The sequence below is a fragment of the Thamnophis sirtalis genome, unplaced genomic scaffold (assembly GCF_051295495.1).
Source record: "Thamnophis sirtalis isolate CommonGarterSnake01/CBP01778 unplaced genomic scaffold, rThaSir2_p1.2 scaffold_12, whole genome shotgun sequence".
Taxonomy (NCBI): Eukaryota; Metazoa; Chordata; class Lepidosauria; order Squamata; family Natricidae; genus Thamnophis; species Thamnophis sirtalis.
This window is the reverse complement of record NW_028261392.1, coordinates 60,704,914-60,726,237: the sequence shown is the minus strand read 5'-3', so window position 1 is coordinate 60,726,237 and position 21,324 is coordinate 60,704,914. Positions and strand designations below refer to the sequence as shown.

The 21,324-nt window shown below is 43.4% G+C and overlaps 1 protein-coding gene across 1 annotated transcript in view; it reads right to left on the bottom strand.

Annotated features, from left to right (window-relative positions):
* QSOX1 (quiescin sulfhydryl oxidase 1) overlaps positions 1-21,324 on the bottom strand; it is a 78,464-nt gene that overhangs the window by 1,897 nt on the left and 55,243 nt on the right. The window contains exons 8-11 of the mRNA XM_087726864.1: positions 20,420-20,549; positions 11,750-11,866; positions 9,049-9,187; positions 7,554-7,739 (exon numbers count right to left, since the gene is read on the bottom strand). Of these exons, the coding sequence (XP_087582990.1) occupies positions 7,554-7,739; positions 9,049-9,187; positions 11,750-11,866; positions 20,420-20,549 (572 nt within the window). The remainder of the gene's footprint in view (positions 1-7,553; positions 7,740-9,048; positions 9,188-11,749; positions 11,867-20,419; positions 20,550-21,324) is intronic.

Sequence of the window (21,324 nt, the reverse complement as noted above, 5' to 3'; positions counted from 1 at the left end):
TGGCAGTAGGCGGTCTCTCAAGTACCCAGATCCACTACCATGAAGGGCTTTATGGGTGACAAGTAGCACCTTGTAGCGCGTACCCGGAGATCGACAGGTAGCCAGTGCAGCTCGCGGAGGATAGGTGTTATGTGGTAAATGATATTAGGTATCATTTATATTGATTATTATATTGCATTAGCTAATTTCCTACAATGATGTTGGTGGATATGGTGTACAATTTTATTTATCTGTACTCCACTTAATTATAAACATACCTGAAATAAAACCACTACTGTATACTGATTTGCTTTAAAAACTGATCAATTCCTTATTCATTTTCAAAAACTGAAAAGATAACTTAAAGAAGATGTCTCTAAATATTTATGGAAATAGCTAGCTAATGCTTTCAACAATTTTTACTATGTTTTCAGTAACTGTGACATAAAATATTAAGAGAAGTAGGCATCAAAATATTAACACTGCTTTTTCATAAAAACATGTTGACAATGAAACAGGTTTGAAGAGAAAATAAAAAATATTGCCTTCATTAGTTTGAAAGCAATGCAAACTTTTGAACTCCCTGGTTCTTAGCCAAGAAAACATTTCTACCGCAAAGTTGCTTCAATAATCCATCTCCAGATAAGGATGTAAAATCTTGGATGAAAAAAAAAAACAGACAAAAATAACCTTATTTACTCACTTGTTATTACAAGACTTCCAATATTTTCTTTGCTCCAATTCAATAAATTTCCAAATTTCCAAATTTAATACAATTTCTATGCCGCCCACTCCCATTGGGACTCTGGGCGGCTCACAACAAGACAAAGAAACATTTAAAATTTAAAAATAGAAAATACAATTTTCTGGGGATAAGGATAGCCGCCCCTCCCGAATGATGAATGTATGTTGCTTATTACTTTTATTATATGTGTCTACGTCATTATTTGTACTCCCCCTCCCTGATTTTATGTGAGCCGCCCTGAGTCCCCTCAGGGAAAAGGGCGGCATTCAAATGTTAATAAACATCTAAACATCTAAACAATATTAAAATTCCACATCATCCATTCCATCTAAACGGGGCTGGATATCAATCAACAGCCCCAGGCCTGCGGAACAAGCAGGTCTTAACGGCTTTACAGAAGGCCAGGAGAGTGGTAAGGGTCCGGATCTCTGTGGGTAGATCGTTCCACAGGGCCGACGCAGCAACAGAGAAGGCCCACCCCCGGGGAGCCACCAGCCAGCATTGTCCAGTTGACGGCACCCGGAGGAGGTCCAACCTGTGTGATCTTGTTGGTCGTTGGGAGGTAAGCGGCAGGAGGCGGTCTCTCAGGTAGCCAGGTCCTAAACCATGAAGGGCTTTAAAAGTAACGACTAGCACCTTGAAGCGCGTCCGGAGACCAATGGGGAGCCAGTGCAGCTCGCGGAGGATAGGTGTAACATGGGTGTATCTAGATACACCCCATATCGCTCGTGCGGCTGCGTTCTGGACCAGCTGTAGTCTTCGAACACTCTTCAGGGGCAGCCCCATGTAGAGCGCGTTACAGTAATCCAGTCTTGAGGTGACGAGGGCATGAGTGACTATTTGAAGTTGGCTGAAGGTGTTGTCCTGTCCTGTACAACTTTATGGGCTTCACTGCTGAACTAGAAATGCAAACTGGAATATTGTGTCTGTAATCCCTACACATATATGCATAATTCTAGTCCAGGGGTGGGTTTCAGGCGGCTCGCGGCGGTCCCCGTGAACCGGTTGGTCGGCGAACCCGGAAGTAAGTAACTTCCGGGAACGCCGAAGGATCCACCCGCCCGCCCGCGTTTCTTACCCGGTTTTGACGAGTTCTGCACTTCCACGCATGCGCAGAACGCATACAGCGCCTGCACAATCCTCCAGGAGCAGCTGGCGCATCGCACAGGCGCTAGTACGCATGCGTGCACTGTGCGCGTGCACGAGGACGCCGCCGGCCCCGTTCCAACCGAACCGGTTGGAACGGGGCGAGAAACCCACCCCTGTTCTAGTCCCACAACAAAAGCAAGCAACTTCCAAAATTTAAATTATAGGACCCACCTAAGGGGTGGGGGGAAATGGCTGCAGCAGATCATCATCATTGCCACCACTTGGAAATAGTACTATTTTTACTGACGAAAGTAAAACTGCATGCTTTTATCTTACAAATGAATCTGCTTTCCTTGGTACCAGGTTTTTTTTTTAAGCACCATGTAGATTACCAAACACCTGACTTTCCTTTGCCAAAAGTGAACCACTACAGTAAGAACTTTAAGCAGTTAAAATCCCAGCCCTTGAGTCAAGATAAGCAGAGGTCATATTTGATAAGAGTACAACAAACCATTAAACTGGTTTATTTTGTTTTAGTGCCACATAGTGTTTTCCTTTTTCTATTTTTGTTCGATGATTTTAGACGCCATTCAAAGTTGCTTTGTTTGAGTTGGATGGCCATAGAAATGTTTTAAATAAGCAAAGGTAAATAAATAAAGTTTTACCTCCCCCAAATTTAGGACATGCCAAGGTTAGGGCCTGCCAAGGATAACCAGTTTTTATCATTTCTTTCTAAGTATCTGATATTTGAAATACACCCAATTATATCAGGTCAACCTTCTATCTCTAACTATGCAGGAAAACCAACGTGACTTTTACAAACATATGCAAGAACTTTTATTTAGGCAAAAAGGACTGAAATAGTTTTTTAAGTCCAGAGCAACTCCATAGACTATAAGAAGGAAAAGAAGGTGCAGCAGGGTGAGTTATGATAAATGCAGGTAAGCATTCTACGTGACCCGACAAAAGGGCGAACGTCAAAACTGCGCCCGACTAAACCGCGTCGCTAAAACTGCAACGTCATCAACGCCACGACAACAGTGCGGAGACAGAAGGGCGCTTTACAATAGCGCGGAGACAGAAAGCCGATTTAACTTAAGGTAAGGGTTAGGTTTAGGGTTAGGTTTAGGGTTAGGTTTAGGGTTAGGTTAAGGGTTAGGTTTAGGGTTAGGTTAGGTTAAGGGTTAGGTTTAGGTTTAGGGTTAGGTTAAGGGTTAGGTTTAGGGTTAGGTTTAGGGTTAGGTTAAGGGTTATGTTTAGGGTTAGGTTAAGGGTTAGCTTTAGGGTTAGGTTTAGGGTAAGGGTTAGGTTAAGGGTTAGGTTTAGGGTTAGGTTTAGGGTTAGGTTAAGGGTTAGGGTTAGGATTAGGTTTAGGGTTAGTTAAGGGTTAGGTTTAGTGTTACATTTAGTGTTACGTTTAGCGTTAGGGATTAGGTTTAGGTTTAGTTTTACAGCGCGCTTCTGTCTCCACGTTGTTGTCGGCGCGATTTAGCGCTCATTCGTCAGAGCACTTTAAAACACACGGTTTTATCACCGCGGTTTAGTCGGGCGCGGTTTTGTCGTTCTCCCTTTCGTCGGTGAACCAGCATTCTATATGGAGAATCTGCTGAGAACAACAAAGAAAGATTCATATTGTGGAAACATCTTGTGGATATTTGAAATCATAACGTCACAGTTTTAGTAAATGCTTGCAATAAAGAATTGTCTGCCTACAGACATGGGACGATTTCCCTATTGTCAGTAGATATGCCATCAACATTCCCTTGGACTGTTGACAGTCCAAAGCATTTAAGAGACTGACTTTAACAGGCATCTATTAAAGGAGAAATTCTGAAGAGGATTTAGCGTGTTCAGTGGCTGTTATTTACCCTGGGTTTGAAGGAATAAATGCATGGGTGTGTGTCTGGGTGAAGAGAATAAGAAAATATGCCTCAGAAGACCAGAGATTAAGTCCCTAGGGATAGACAAAGAGGGTGGGAAAACCCAAGAGGAACAAAGAGTAAATCACTCCTTTGATTCCCTGGCTTGGTCAATGAGTCCCTTCTACTTTCTCCTCTCACAATCATCTGTCAAGGGGAGTCACCTACTCCTCCCCCTGTCAGGGAAAACAGCACTGTAGAACAAGGGACTGCATCTGTCTCTGAGAAGCACAGCATTTGGGCAACAGTCCTGGAGGAAGGCCCTCTCAAGGCACGTGTCAGCCTTTAGAAGCCCCCAGTGGAAAAGATGAAGAAGATTTAGGAGCTAAGTCTCTGGTTCAAAACCACCAGCTGCTGACTCCTTTCTGACAACAAGAATCCGTCTGACCCTTTCTGCCCTCTTCCGATCCAAATATTCTTCACTGATTTATTTATTTATTTATTTGTTATGGCAGGCAGGGGTTAACTCACAATGCTCTCGCCTACAATACTTTGCGGGGAATTCCTCCTTTTGTAGGGAAGAAGAGGGTAGTTTCCTTCAGCATGGTGGGTGGTGAGGTTTTGTTTTCAAGTTGCAGTGTCCTCAGGGCAGCTGAAGGACTCTGCAAGCCAGAAATATATAGCCTCTCGGGCCTTAATCGAGTTTGTAAGGAAAGTACTCTGAGAAAGGAAAGTTATTTATTTTGTTTTAGAGTCGGTGGAAGAGCTGCAGCCTGTGGACTCAAGTCAAATAAAAATGATCTCTGTTTGTGTGTTTCAAAAATGCTTCCATTTATAATTGGAACTATTTATATCAGAGGTCTTCAAACTTGGCAACTTTAAGACTTGTGGACTTCAACTCCCAGAATTCTCCAGAAATCTGGGAGTTGAAGTCCACAAGTCTTAAAGTTGCCATGTTTCAGGGGTGGGTTCCTGCCAGTTCTAACCTCTTCTATCGAAGAGGTTCCACAAATCTACAGTGCCGTTTAGAACCGGTTCCAGCTCCCTCGCCCCTTCCGTCCACACATCATCAAGATGAAGAGCGAGAGGATGAATTCTGGGAGTTGAAGTCCACAAGTCTTAAAGCTGTCAAGTTTGAACACCCCTGGGTTTTTTTTTTCTAAAGAGTTAAGGATGCAAGGGTGTTGTAACTTGACAGCTTTAAGACTTGCGTGCTTCAAATGCCAGAGTTTCTGAGCCAACATTTTGGTTGCTAAGCAAGAGCGTGGTTAAGTGAGTTTCACCACATTTTACAAGTTGGCCATGCCCACTCAGTCACATGGCTGGCAAGCCACTCCCACCAGTCACATGACCAGCAAGCCACTCCCACAAAGCCGGCCACACCTACAGAAGAGGTTCTAAAATTTTTGAAACCCACCACTCCCATGTTTTATATGCCCTGGATTTATATCAACAAACAATATCTCCCTTAATCGGGTCTTGACTGCAAATTAACAAAAAAAAAAAAAGACAAGGAAGCTTCTCATATCAAGAATGCTGATCACTTTTAGTTTGCGCCATCAGAATACAGAATCAATTGGCCACTGCCTATTCTTTTATTCAGATCTCAGCATTACAACAATACATCCAGGAGAGGTGAGATGGCTATTAAAAAGGCCAGTGCATCTTGGAAGGTACCAATTACCTGCCAATTACCTCCACCAGACCGATTAGATCCCACAGACTAGGCCTCCTCCGAATTCCATCTGCTGGCCAGTGTCGACTGGCGACTACCCGGAGGAGAGCCTTCTCTGTGGCTGCTCCGACCCTCTGGAACGAACTCCCCGTGGAGATTCGCACCCTCACCACCCTCCAGGCCTTCCACAAAGCCCTTAAAACCTGGCTGTTCCGACAGGCCTGGGGCTAAAGAGCCGTGCCCCTATCTCGAATGGTATGACTGTTGCGCTTTTAAATTATGTATTGTTTTGTGTTGTTTGTCAAATTGTTTGTATCCCCCCTTCCCTTGTTTTGAGCTGTGAGCCGCCCTGAGTCCCCCTCAGGGGAAAAGGGTGGCATACAAATGAAATAAACAGTTAAACAGTTAAACAGTAACTGCACTAAAGTGTAGAATGAAAAGGTAGCCAACCAGTTCTAGAAACAAGCTATTACAGATACTCCCCGACTCACAACCATTCCTTTAGGGGGTCATCCGAAGTTAGAAGGGCACTGAAAAAAAGTGATTTGTGATAGTTGAAGCATCCGTACGGTCACATGATCAAAATTTGGATGCTTGGCAATGTATTTATGGCGGTTGCAATGTCCTGGGATCATGTGTTCACCTTTGGCAACCTAGAGCCAAGGTGGCGCAGTGGTTAGGGTGCAGTACTGCAGGCCACTTCAGCTGACTGTTATCTGCAGTTCAGCGGTTCAAATCTCACCGGCTCAAGGTCGACTCAGCCTTCCATCCTTCCGAGGTGGGTGAAATGAGGACCCAGACTGTGGGGGCGATATGCTGACTCTGTAAAACCGCTTAGAGAGGGCTGAAAGCCCTATGAAGCGGTATATAAGTCTAACTGCTATTGCTATTGCTACAAAGGTTGTAGCATCCCACAGTCACAGGATTGCCATTTGCAACCTTCATAGTCAGCTTCTGATATCCAAAGTCAATGGAGAAGATTAAAGTCCACCCTCAATCATGGAAGCTCACTGGGTGAGCTTGTTCTCTTTCTGCACAGCTATTGCTATTCTGACCAAGTCAATGGAGAAGCCAGATTCACTTTGCCACCATGTTACTAACATAACAACTGCAGTGATTCACTTAACGACTGTGGCAAGAAAGATTGTAAGATGGGGCAAAACTCATTTAATTGTCTTGCTTAGCAGTGGAAATATGGGGCTCAGCTGTGGTCATAAGTGAAGACTACCTATTTTCAGTTTCCCCAACACATATTCAACGTCAGTTGTTTTCAAGGAGAGTTACAGGCTAATGCTTAAAAGTTTTCATATTTGACATTTCCTAATGGCGAGAGCAATCAACCAATGGAATGGCTTGCCTCCAGAGGTTGCCATGCTCCATCACTGGAGGCTTTCAAAAAGAGATTGGACAGTCATTTGTCTGGATTGGTACAGGGTCTCCTGCTTGAGCAGGGGGTTGGAATGGAAGATCTCCAACGTCCCTTGCAACTCAGTTATTCTATGTTCTATGAGATGGAACTCAGTCAGAACATACAGCTGTCTTTGCTTACCAACCACTTACTCAGCATACACTTGACCAGGTATTGGAAATAGAGACTTATAGCTGGTCCTTGAAGTTGCAACTACTTGCAGAGTCCCTGCAGTCACACGATTGCAATTTGGGCACTTAGAAGCCAGCACACATTTACAAGCCGAGGTGGCGCAGTGGTTAGGGTGCAGCACTGCAGGCCACTTCAGCTGACTGCTATCTGCAGTTCGGCGGTTCAAATCTCACCGGCTCAAGGTTGACTCAGCCTTCCCTCCTTCCGAGGTGGGTGAAATGAGGACCCAGACTGTGGGGGCGATATGCTGACTCTGTAAACCGCTTAGAGAGGGCTGAAAGCCCTATGAAGCAGTATATAAGTCTAACTGCTATTGCTATTGCTACAAAGGTTGTAGCATCCCACAGTCACAGGATTGCCATTTGCAACCTTCATAGTCAGCTTCTGATATCCAAAGTCAATGGAGAAGATTAAAGTCCACCCTCAATCATGGAAGCTCACTGGGCGAGCTTGTTCTCTTTCTGCACAGCTTACCTCCAAGGACCATTCTTCTGAGGCAAATCCAACCACCAAGTAAGCTTGTGGAAAGCTATCTATTGCTATGGGAACAGGATATCTGCTGGTTAAAATGGTCAAAAGGTAGGCTGCCAGGAGCAGAATCCTCACCTGCCAAACGAGCGTTGACCCTGTTATGCCTTGACCAGAGCCAAAGGACAGCCTCATCCCGGGTCTTCACTTCATGCATAGACTCAGCTGCCATCGCTTCAAAGTGCTCTGCACACATCCTGCAGCCAAAGAAATTGTGGATGTAGCCTCTCATTGTAGGAAGAACTTCAGGTACGCCTGAGGGTGCTGAAAATTAAACCACAATTGTTAGCAATAGCAATAGCAGTTAGACTTATATACCGCTTCATAGGGCTTTCAGCCCTCTCTAAGCGGTTTACAGAGTCAGCATATCGCCCCAACAACAATCCGGGTCCTCATTTTACCCACCTTGGAAGGATGGAAGGCTGAGTCAACCCTGAGCCGGTGAGATTTGAACAGCCGAACTGCAGAACTAGCAGTCAGCTGAAGTAGCCTGCAGTACAGCACTCTAACCACTGCGCCACCTCGGCTCGGTTCAAATGTGAGGGCAAGCATGACCTACTCACTAAGGTTTTGGATAAGGGCTGGTGAGATCAGGGTTATAGTCCATCTCCACCCAAGAAAGCTCATTGGGTTACCTTTGGGACTCTCACTCAGCATAAGTTTAACCTATAGAATTGTTCTTGTGGTGTGTATGGTGGGGGGGAGAAAAATATGAGAAGGGAATGCAATTGGATTGAGGTCTTGCTTCAGGCTGCCCCTGAAGAGTGTTCGGAGACTACAACTGGTGCAGAATGCAGCCGCGCAAGCGATACTGGGTGTACCTAGGTACACCCATGTTACACCTATCCTCCGCGAGCTGCACTGGCTTCCCATCGGTCTCCGGACACGCTTCAAGGTGCTGGTTATTACCTATAAAGCTCTACATGGCCTAGGACCTGGATATCTCGGTGACCGCCTCCTGCAACATACCTCCCAGCGCCCAATAAGATCGCACAGGGCAGGCCTTCTCCGGGTACCGTCAGCTACACAATGCCGTCTGGTGGCTCTCCGGGGGAGAGCCTTCTCTGTTGCTGCCCCGGCCCTTTGGAACGAGCTACCGCCTGAGATCCGGACCCTCCCCACTCTCCTGGCCTTCCGTAAGTCTGTTAAGACCTGGCTGTTCCGGCAGGCCTGAGGCTGTTGAGCTTGACTGAAATTCAGCCCCATTATAACTGAGTGCGTGTTGTGTTTTCCTGTTTTAAATTGTATTGTTTTGTGTTTTTAATCTTCTTAATATTTTGATTGTTTTTATGTAAGCCGCCCAGAGTCCTTCGGGATTGGGCGGCATGCAAATCTATTCAAATTCAAAATTCAAATTCAAAAATACAATATGCATAAAATCCCCTATCTGCAACAGATGAGAGTGAAAGGGTGACGAATTTAATGGACACTGCGGATATATTTCTGACAATATTTTATGATTTAAAAATCTCATCAAAATGGGTAAAGAGTAACATATGATTGTGGATCCAGGCCTTCCATCCTAAAGTTCCATGTGATGAATGGGTTGTAAAGCTTTAATGCAGTTACTTACCAGGCTGTTTTTGACATGCTGCTTGAACCGTCAGGTGATGGAAGAGAGTCCAGAGTCCACATGGAAAACGCCGGAACTTAGGTTCGCTTCCTTGACATCCTACCCAGTGAGGTCTCTCAGGTAACGTGGCATTTGGAAACTGAAAGATAAGAGGGAGGTTGAAGGAAAAAGGCTATGCATAGAACAAGCAGGGACGTGCAGTCAGGGGAGGCAGAGCCTCACCACTGTCATCATGAAAAGAAAAAAGGCAAGAGCTGGTCAGGCTGAGCTAGTTGCTCCCAGAGTCACCGTGGATGACTCTGCTTAACTGTTTAAAAAAGCCTCTTCAAAAGCGCCCTCTACAGGAGGAGGCAGGAGAATGACGTGCCTCATCTAGTCTGACTTTAGGCGTTTTATGATCACTCAAGCAGAGTTAAGCAAGGGTTAAAAGCCTAAAAATTCCTGACGTAGTTCCGTAGTTCTTTTCATGCAAGAGCAGAGTTGAAATCCTATCTGAAACAGCTGGAAAAGGTACGTGTGGGTCGGAGGGAGGAATTCAAACTTCATCCTCAAGTGTAGATTCCTCCCCAAGTGTAGTTTGATTGCAGGCAGAGCCACATTGCCTTTTCAAACACACACACACACACACACCCCTGGATAAAACTATATAAGCCCAGCTTCACTGATCACAAGTTTGAAAAGGCAACGTGGCTCTGCCTGCAATGAAAGGCTCGGCTCGCCTCCAATCCAACTTCTGTGTTTGTGTTTGTTTGAGAGAGAGTGAGAGAGAGGGAAGGGGGTAGGAGAGATAGTCCAATCCAACTTCTCTGTGTGCATGTGTCTGTTTGAGAGAGGGGAGAGGGAGGGAGAGAGGGAGGAAGGAGGGGGAGGAAGAAGAAAAAGAATGAAGGAAACTTTTTCGCAAAGGAGAAAAACAAATGCTGTCGCTTTAAATCGGGACTGAGCATGCCTGGCTGTGGAATTCTGGGAGTTGAAGTCCACAAGTCTAAAAAAATTTGAAACCCACCACTGTGTCAGTGCCTCACCAGCCATAAACCTCACCGTATGTCACTGAGAACAAGATACCCCATTTCATTCACTGCACGGACCACAACATGTCAGTTCCAAGCAAAAGAGAAACAAAATTAGGGATGGGGGTGAGGAGCAGGTAGATGGAGCAAAAAAGCAGCTGGGAGCTGCTTAAGAAAGAGATGATTGTGACGTTCTCACCCCATTCAGCTCATCAAGCTTGGAATAATCAATCTGTTCTGGGTTAAATTTCTGCCAAAACATGGATGACTTGCAATAATTCAATGGAAATGTACAGAGTGGATTGTTCAGGGTTCAAAACATATAGCAATAGCAATAGCAGTTAGACTTATATACCGCTTCATAGGGCTTTCAGCCCTCTCTAAGCGGTTTACAGAGTCAGCATATTGCCCCCACAGTCTGGGTCCTCATTTTACCCACCTCAGGAGGATGGAAGGCTGAGTCAACCTTGAGCCGGTGAGATTAGAACCGCCGAACTGCAGCTACTTTAGCTGACTGCTAGTTCGGCAGTTCGGCGGTTCAAATCTCACCGGCTCAGGGTTGACTCAGCCTTCCATCCTTCCGAGGTGGGTGAAATGAGGACCCAGACTGTGGGGGCGATATGCTGACTCTGTAAACCGCTTAGAGAGGGCTGAAAGCCCTATGAAGCGGTATATAAGTCTAACTGCTATTGCTTTTGCTATAGTTAAGCTTTTTCCTCCACCACCACAAAAAAAGAAAAGAAAGAAATTTGACAAGAACATATATTGAACAAGGGCTGCCCACTGTTTTTGTACCACCCGATTAGTAAATTCATTCATTTATTCATTCATACCACCCATCCAATACAAGTAATTCTCGGTGGTGAGCAGCATGGAAAAACATTAAAATAATAGTCAAAGTGACCATTATCTGTCTCGGTGGGAAGATGGAATACAGCAGTGAGGATTTTTCCCATGTTTTAATTTAACTATTTCTTAGGTTTTTATTTCTCCCTTCATCCAGAAGCTGTCATAGTACTCCCACTTATAAACATTATTCAATTCTCAATAGCAATAGCAATAGCAGTTAGACTTATATTCCGCTTCATAGGGCTTTCAGCCCTCTCTAAGCAGTTTACAGAGTCAGCATATCGCCCCCAACAACAATCCGGCTCCTCATTTTACCCACCTCGGAAGGATGGAAGGCTGAGTCAACCCTGAGCCGGTGAGATGTGAACAGCCGAACTGCAGAACTGCAGTCAGCTGAAGTAGCCTGCAGTGCTGCATTTAACCACTGCACCACCTCGTCTCTTAAATGATAAATAATCATAATAAATAATAAATAAATGATAAATAATAAATGGATGAAGGACCCAAACGATGCAAGAATTGCACGCTATTTATTAATAACATGTTCATTAAAAGCACAAATTCCTTATTTTTAAAAAAAGTATTCAATAACACCAAAGACAATATATTTTTTAAAGAAAAACTTAAACGGAACAGTGTGTAGATCACAGAAAATATTTACGTTATTCCTAATATAACCTAATGAAACTCAATATACTTTTGCAATAAATTTAGATCTCGAGACAGCTCCATAATATATGATAACAATGGCATTTCGCAAGTTACACGTAGAGCTTGTAGCGCTGGAGACAGAATACTACCAATCTCTAATGGGCTTTATATATATTTTATATGTAACCTACCTCTTTTTTATTCTTTAACGCTTCCTCCCATTCACTCTGCAAAACAGTCGTCTTTGGTCTCAGCCACAGCTCCAGGTTGTAAAGGTAATTCTTGACTACTAACCGCCCAGCAAAATACTGAATTTAAAAATGAGAATGGGAAGGAAATGATTAAGATTTGTAGACGGAGTCATTCTCTGAAGCATATGAGTATAATATCATGGTGTGCGATACAGAGAGTATAATAGACGGCGTGCCAAATTCATTTTCTTAAAAAAAACTCCAAACAACATTAACTTAAGGGGGGGAGGGAAACACCTCTGCCCCCATGGAATTCATCCAGGCATTTCAAATACAACAAATATAAAATAGGACATTTAGCCAGGCTCATATTTATTGTCCAAAACGTATTATTCCAGAGACCCTCCAGGATTCTGATAGAAGCTGTAAGCATGCTTAGAGGAAATAATCTAAGACCCATTAGCCTCCATCAGACTAAAGACTGACAAATAAGCCAGTTTAAGCCACAATAGGCAATTGGTTTCTAAACCCTGTAGCAATCTATTAGAACAGAATCACTTCGATACCACTAATCAATGCCATCTTATTCAAACTATCAGATATATATATATTAGCTGCCACACATAAGACTTTTTAAAGCAGTGTGAAAAATATTCAGTTACAACCACGAACTGTTGCGGCAAAAAGTTACTGGCATAGACCCTGGCATTCTTTAGACACCAAAAGCGTAATGTTGTTAATACCAAATGCGAGAACATCGGTCCTCCCAATCCTGCAGAGATCACAAGTCAGCTAGAAGGAGTAACTTGAGCCAAAAACCATACCCTTGTTTCCTATATTGCTCCAACTCTGTTGAAAAAGCCATGGGTGTGTATCTTTCTGCGCTGCCCATCCAGTTATTGGTGGCAGATCTTGACAGCACTTGAAAAGGGGGCATTGAAAACAGAGAACAGCTACTTGCTCTTGTAAGCTCAGTAGTTCATCTCCTTGTTTTCCAAGGGGCTTCATGGCATTCCTCTCAAATCCAGCCCACTATTTGCTAATACTTTTTTTTTTTTGAGTGGTGTTTCAAGATGCTGCAGTAGCGAATAAGACAGTCCCGGTGGGCTTACAGCCAAGATCCGAATCTTGACTCTAAGTCCAAAATAGTCTCCAAGGATCACAGAAAGCTACTTTGACAATAAGTCATCTCAAATCCGATTAGCATCAGCACTTTAAAACCACAAGCACTCCAGGGAGGGGAGCGGGGGGGAGAGGGATCAAAGAGCTATATGCTCCAACTTGGGGGGGGGGAGGTTGGGGGGAGAGAAATGTAGCAGAAAAAGGCATGTTGCTAGAAGGAAGCCAGGCAAATGGCAGGTTGACTGGAGGAGGGGAACAAGTTCAGAGAAAACAGGAATATTGATCGAGAGAATGTATAAAAGGAAAACACCTGTTTTGTTTCTCAATGAGAAAATGTAAGCAGTATTAAATGGCAGGGGGCAATTAAAGTAAATCAGCAATGGATGTTGATGAAAGAAAGGAGATTTTTCTTCGATTATTTATTTAAAAAATGAGCTCACAGAGAGTTCAAGTGAACCAAAAATTTTTCTTCTATCTGAAAAGTATACACTAATTTATTTGAACCAGAGGTGGGTTCCTACCAGTTTGCACCTATTCGGTAGAACCGGTTCGTCAAATCTACCGAACTGGTTAGAAGAGGTTCCACCAGTGGACCCGGAAAGCAGGCCACACCTACAGAAGAGGTTCCAAAATTTTTTGAAACCCACCACTGGTCCTTGGATATGATTATTCTACACTATCATGCTCCTATTTATAAAACTCAGTGCCTCTGTGAAAGGTAAGGATGACTACTGCGTTTGTGGTGCAATCAGAACATTGCGTGTGTTGAAGTTGTTTTAACACAAACCAAAGATGCCTTTTAAAAAACAAGTTTACATCCTATTCTTATGCATGCCAGTGCTGTATGTGGGGTAATTTAAGGTGGTTCTGACAAGTGTCGTCGGCATCTTCATGTCCGGTCACATGGGCAGCAAGCCACTCCCATCCGGTCACATGGGCAGCAAGCCACTCCCACAAAGGAGGCCACACCCACAAAGTAGGTTCGAACAATTTTTGAAACCCACCACTGATTTGAACATATAGCCAGACACACTTTATAGAGAATTAAAGCAACACAAATCTATCTTTCTAAGTTAGTACAGTAGATTGGGAGGAGAATGCCTAGGTAGCAGAAAACCTGTTGAGATCCCGGACCTTCTAAAATAATTTTTAAAAATACAGCCTTCTGAAGCTTTATTTTTATTTTGGATATAGGGAAGCCAAATCCCAAGGAATGTAATTAAAAGGAAAAACCTGGCAGAATAAAGACCATGGAAATAGCGAGTTACAGGATTCAATCTGGGTTGTTTACTGCGGACCAGAGGTTTTGTCTTCCGAGCTTTTGAACTTGTCCTGGAGCCCATCTTCGGGAAACCTCTCTCTAGCTAATCATGAGTTAAATAACTGGAATTTAGTCAGAGTTCTCCACCTTGTGGCTCAAATCTAGAAACACGTGCATCCGATACAAGATTGACTGTGCTTTTTCAAATGTAAATTGGTTAATGGGAAAAAAGACAGCAACTCCCAGGCTCTTTCAGAATATTGGTTGACCAAAGTTTATGTTACACTTAATCCCAGAAACTACAATTTGACTTGGCGGGTATTTTTACTGTATATAAACAGATGGGAAATAAGAATCAAGGGGATGATTAATTAACAGAGTTGCAGTGTGAGCTCAGCCAAACCATCAGTCATACAGAAGTATTAAAGAAAGCCTAAATTATATTATCACCTTGCAAATCTGCTGGCCTTTTTCTTATTTTAAAACCCTCCCTTTGGCAATCTTAAAAGGGCAGATTTAATAATCTCCCAGCCACACAGAGGTTTTGCCCATGTGAATGTGTGATATAGGAAATCTGAAAAAAACATAGCACGTGTCTTATTAACACTTATATTCAACCTAGATTCGTATAGCTTCAAATCAGAGGTGGGTTCCTATCAGTTCGCACCTATTCGGTAGAACCGGTTCGTCAAATCTACTGAACCGGTTAGAAGAGGTTCCACCAGTGGACCCGGAAAGCAGGCCACACCTACAGAAGAGGTTCCAAATTTTTTTGAAACCCACCACTAGTCCTTGGATATGATTATTCTACACTATCATGCTCATATTTATAAAACTCGGGGCCTCTGTGAAAGGTAAGGATGACTACTGCGTTTGTGGTGCAATCAGAACATTGTGTCTGTTGAAGTTGTTTAAACGCAAACCAAAGGTGCCTTTTAAAAAACAAGTTTGCATCATATTCTTATGCATGCCAGTGCTGTGTGTGAGATAATTAAGGTGGTTCTGACAAGTGTCGTCGGCATCTTCATATCTGGTCACATGGGTGGCAAGCCACTCCCATCCGGTCACATGGGTGGCAAGCCACTCCCACAAAGGAGGCCACACCCACAGAATAGGTTCGAACAATTTTTGAAACCCACCACTGCTTCAAATGATGAAAAGCCATGTCCAGGCAGATAAACTTTATATTCATATAAACTGATAATATCCTCCTCCTTTCACAGTAAGAATTATAGTTTCCAAAGATCTCCCCCCCCCCCCGTCCCCCAAGGCTATACACCAGCCTTGTAAACACATTTACACATTCTCTTGATATCCACATTAGAGAAACAGCAGATATATCTTAGAAGTTATTAGTGTTTTTCAATCTTGGCAACTTCCAAGATGCGTGGACTTCAATTCCCAGAATTTCCCAGCCAGTCAAAGCCATGATGGGCATGGGAATTCTGGAAGTTGGAAGACTACACATATTCAAGCTGTCAGGGTTGAGAAACACTGCATTGAAAATTTACAAGCAGTCAAAACAAAAAAAAATGTAATGTTCTGCTAATGCTTGAATCTTTTTTTCTCAGTTTTATGCTTGCTCAAACATACAAGAATGGGAGTAAATTTAAAACAAACTGTATAAGGTACTGGTAGTCAGAAATGATAATTTGGAACTTGAAGAATTCTTTCGTTATAGATTGGCCTGGCGGAATTATTTCAACTTGCAAAGAACGGAGGTTGAAAGATTCAGACTACGTGGAGGTAGAATAGAAAACAAGCATGCTTTTCATATACAATTGCTTTACTTTTTAATGTATGAATTAATCATGCTCAATTTTTACCCGACATTGTTTGGAAAGGGAAAGAAATTGACTGAATTATATCAGCCATTCTGAGGAAGTGGGTTTAGGAGAGATTGGGTAAGTAGATAAGAGATTTATCTTTGAATAAGACAAGTTCTTTGACATGAGATAATAAATCTTATACAATATTACCATTCAATCTGACCTAAATCCAGCTCAGCTCCTGTGGACTGCATCCATATAATTTTCTTGGCAACAATACGCAAGTAATTTTCCATTGCCTTCTTTCAGGATAATTTTTGACTTCTCAGTCTAATCTAGACCCCTGAGATTTATGGGGGACCTCCCTGCTTAGCTTCGTTTAAGATCAGACACTATTAATTGGGGCCAAGTTAAAGTTGGACAAACCAATTATCTTCTTTTGCTCAAAACTATTAGATAGTTCTTTTTTTGTTAAACCCAAATTGTTGTGGCCCAGCAGGAGCCATTGGAGCTGCCACCAGACTCTGACAGCGAGGGGCCCTATGAGTCGACTCTGGAGGATGTGGAGGACCCTGGACAGGGTTCCGACTCTGAGCTGGGCGCAGAGAGGCTGTTTGGCCACCAGGAGGCACCTGAGCCTTGGACCAGTGGGGAGGAGACAAGGGAGAGTGAGTCGGACGCCAGTAGTGAGTTGTTCCTGGATGCACGCCATCGAAGAGCTAATAGGCGTCAGGAACAGTTGCGCAAGTACAGGAGGTAATTGCACTCAGCTGGTGGTCATTAGGCTCCTCTCCAGACTATAAAATGACTGCTTGTGCACACGCCCCTCTTGCAGAAGTCAACACAGGATTGAATGTCAGAGGACATTACTGTGAGCTTGGCAGGCTCGATTGCTTGGCAGGCTCGATTGCTGCCAAGCCTTATGTATGTTTATTGCTGCCCAAGATTGTCTGTGCCGGTTTGCTGCCAAGGACCTGTCTGTCTGTTAATTAAATGCCGTAACTTATCTCTGGCTCGGAGTGTGTGTTGGTGTGGAACGAGGGGGGTCAGAACACCAAATTATTCTAAAACAGTGATGAGTGAGAAAACATTCAAAGAATGGTATTAAAAAAAATCCTGGAATGCAACTAAGAAAAACATGGATTCTCAAGAAAGGAACAAATCTTTATATTGAGTCAGAACCACAAATATTTAATGCCCTTGTTTCTCAATGTGTTGCCCACAGAGGCTTTTGGCTGATACAGATTTTTAAATCATGCTGTTAAAAAAAGCACACATGGGAAACTAGCATGCTGGAAAGCGAAGTCGCAGCCTTAAGCATAACCTTTATTTCCAAGAATGCATATATGCTTGTCAGGTGCAAAGAATCAGGACCATTCATATTTCACTGTTGTGGCCCGGCTGGAGCCGTTGGCCACCAGGTGGCGGCAGAGCATTGGATCAGAGGGAGTGTTCAGGGAAACACTTGGGAGTTGTTGCAGGATGCACCCCGTCAAAGGGTTACTCAACGGAAGGAACAACTGAGTACTTACAGGAGATGATTGCGAGCAGCTGTTGTTCATTGGGATCATCTCCTGAGTATAAAGGGAACTGTTTGTGACACGCCCTGGTTGCAGGAGTCAACGTTCTTGTTCGTATTCACAAACCGAGAGAAACCAACTTGGATAAGTGGCTTGATGAAAGAAGCCTGTTTGCAGTGCTGTGTGAGTGTTTTAGGACTTTCTGCCAGAGCTATTATCTTTGTTTATTTGGGCTTGCAGCCAACAAGAGCCTGGACTGATTAAAACATTCTTTTGTACATCTGTGCTTCCGTTCCTGAACGGAGAAGGGGGGTCCAGAACATTTCACTATACACAAGAATCTGGTAAACTAAAGTTCAGCACTAAATTGGCACCTGATACTCAATAGAATTCAGGACAGGATGGATTTAGAATGCTTGTGGCAACTCAAGGACTCTAAACTGATTGCATGCTTACCTCCATCCGCCAGCTCTGCCTGTTCCTCTCTAACAATCCTGGAGAGATTCTTAGAAAATGAAAATGAGAGGTCTGTAGCTCCATGCTTTCTCTAGGAGCACGACCACTTGCCCAGAAAGAAGACAGAGCTCAACTGAAATGACAGGAATATCCTTGAAGGCTAAAAAAGAACTTGGAAAACATCTCCATGAATTGGTCTCCTGTCAATATTATGTGACTGGCCTCATAACATGTACCCAATTTTCCAAAAGTAACTTTTTCAGATGTGAGCAGGGGTGGGTTCCTGCCAGTTCTAACCTCTTCTATAGAAGAGGTTCCACAAATCTACCGTGCCATTTAGAACCGGTTCCAGCTCCCTCCCTCCCCCTTCTATCTGCATATCATCAAGATGAAGAGGGAGAGGAGGAATTCTGGGAGTTGAAGTCCTCAAGTCTTAAAGCTGTCAAGTTTGAACACCCTTGGGGGTTTTTTTCTAAAGGGTTAGGGGTGCAAGGGTCTTGTAACTTGACAGCTTTAAGACTTGCACACTTCAATGCCAGAGTTCCTGAGCCAACATGACTGGAGGAGGAATTCTGGGAGTTGAAGTCCTCAAGTCTTAAAGCTGTCAAGTTTGAACACCCTTGGGGGTTTTTTTCTAAAGGGTTAGGGGTGCAGGGGTCTTGTAACTTGACAGCTTTAAGACTTGCACACTTCAATGCCAGAGTTATTGAGCCAACATGACTGGAGGAGGAATTCTGGGAGTTGAAGTCCACAAGTCTTAAAGCTGTCAAGTTTGAACACCCCTGGGTTTTTCTTCTAAAGCATTAGGGGTGCAAGGGTCTTGTAACTTGACTTGCACAATTAAATGGCAGAGTTCCTGAGCAAACATTTTGGTTGCTAAGCAAGAGCATTGTTAAGTGAGTTTCACCACATTTTACAAGTTGGTCATGCCCACCCAGTCACATGGCCGGCAAGCCACTCCCACAAAGCAGGCCACACCTACAGAAGAGGTTCTAAAAAATTTGAAACCCACCACTGGATGCGAGGTACTTCCCTGTCTCCTTTTTTAATTTAAAAAAAAATTGAAATTTCAAAAGATTGTTGAATTTTGACCTTGAAACTTTTTAAAAACTAAACATTCAAAAAATGTTTAGTAACAAAACTCTTATAATTGCTTTTGCAGAATTGTCCATAGATGCTGCTTAGCAGTGTTATGAGCACCGTTTGGGAAACACCACAAAGTGAAGCCAATTTCACAGGGATGCTACACAAAATTAATAATACTCTAAAAGGTAAAGGCACAGTGTTGTTTGTTAAAGGTGGAAGTATGATTTTTATCTGGAGAAAGGAGCATATTAACAGCTTATGGATGGCTTTTAAGACTGAACTTACTCTCCAAATGAAATACTTTCATATATGTTTAAAAAAGCAAGAATTACTGTAAGATTATAAAAAGGCAAATATGTATAGAGGTAGTCCTCAAGATATAATGACAATTGGGACCGGAATGTTATTTTATTATTTATTTGTTAAATTGATCTGCTGTTCCATTTCCATCATTAAATGATGTGGTTGTAAAGCATGAAATCACATGACTGCATTGCTTAGTGATAGCAATCCCGGCCATCCTGATTGCTATCATTAACCAAAATATATTGGGTTGGCTAGTTGATAGCCAAAGACCTATCCCCTATGTCTTATCAACAATGGCAGGAAGAAGAGGGCAAAGGTCAGCAGAGGTGAGAAGGCCAGTGAGTGCAGGGCAGCCAAAATGGCAGAGAAGGCAGCAGTGGTGGGTTTCAAAAATTGTTTGAACCTACTCTGTGGGTGTGGCCTCCTTTGTGGGAGTGGCTTGCTGTCCATGTGAACGGATGGGAGTGGCTTGCCACCCATGTGACCAGATATGAAGATGCTGACGACACTTGTCAGAACCACCTTAAATTACCTCACACACAGCACTGGCATGCATAAGAATATGATGTAAACTTGTTTTTTAAAAGGCATCTTTGGTTTGCGTTAAAACAACTTCAACACACGCAATGTTCTGATTGCACCACAAACGCAGTAGTCATCCTTACCTTTCACAGAGGCACTAAGTTTTATAAATATGAGCATGATAGTGTAGAATAATCATATCCAAGGACCAGTGGTGGGTTTCAAAAAATTTTGGACCCTCTTCTGTAGGTGTGGCCTGCTTTCCGGGTCCACTGGTGGAACCTCTTCTAACCGGTTCGGTAGATTTGACGAACCGGTTCTACCAAATAGGTGCGAACTGGTAGGAACCCACCTATGGTTGGCAGATAGTGGGAGCTGAAGTGACCCCGCAGTCATAAATGCAGGCAGGTTGCAATGTGCCGAAAATTTAATCACAATGACAATGGGCGGGGGCTGCAATAACCGTAATTTCAGGGACCAGGTGTGACTACTATTTGTTCAGCATCACACTAATGTCAAACAATAGCTGGACAAATGGTCATGCTTTGAATAATACCTGGATATAAAAGTGTGCAACCAGAGAGAGGAATTGTTTGGAAAGTCTCTCAGGTCTAAAGGTATCACTCACCTGGACCAAAACAGACAGAAAATCCTTCAAAGCTAAAAGTCGCTCTCCCTCAAGGCTGGGGAATACTGCAGCCTCCATCCTTAAAGTGTAAAGCACTGCAGATTCTAAATCAGCCATGTATATCTTCCTCCTGTGGCACAAACATTAACCAAAAAGGGAAAATTTATCGACAACTGACACAAAACATAAAATGGCAATTCTAGGCTGTAATCTAACACCTCCCTTGGCATCATCTGATTCTGGCGGAGGTCAGGGATACATAAAGCTATCCCAAGATGTGTGTATAGAACTAGTAACAATTTTCTTTGGAACAAGGGATGAGTATGCTTGTGAATATAGCAGTGACGTGCAGCTACCTGGCTTCAAAGCAAAAAAAAAAAAGGGGGGGGGGGTATTTCACAAGGGACGTGGGAAATTTCACCGCAACTTCTCATGACCTCTTTTAAAATGCTGCATCTTTTCCAGGGCTGGCACAGCAACTATAGAGTCCCAAGAAAATATGCACTGGCATTAATGAGGTGCCAAAAGGATGCAACACACTTGTCATAACACGCTGCTTCGCTTAAACATAGATTTTCCTGGGATGCGTGCCTATCGTGCCAACACAGGAAAAGATGTAGCTTTTTTAAGGAGGTGTTGAAAGGTGCAGAGAATATTCCAATGCTATCTCTAAAACAGTGGTAGTCCATCTGGTCCCTATTGCCCACTAGTTGAGTTGAGTTTATTATATTTCTATGCCGCCCTATTCCCCAAGAGACTCAGGGCGGCTCACAACCAAGTCAGGGGGGAGGGGGTACAAATAAGAAAAAAGAACGCGAACAAAACAATACCACAATTTAAAACACTCAACAACCATACCATTCGAGGGGGGGACAAAAACTCATTAGCCCCAGGCCTGTCGGAAC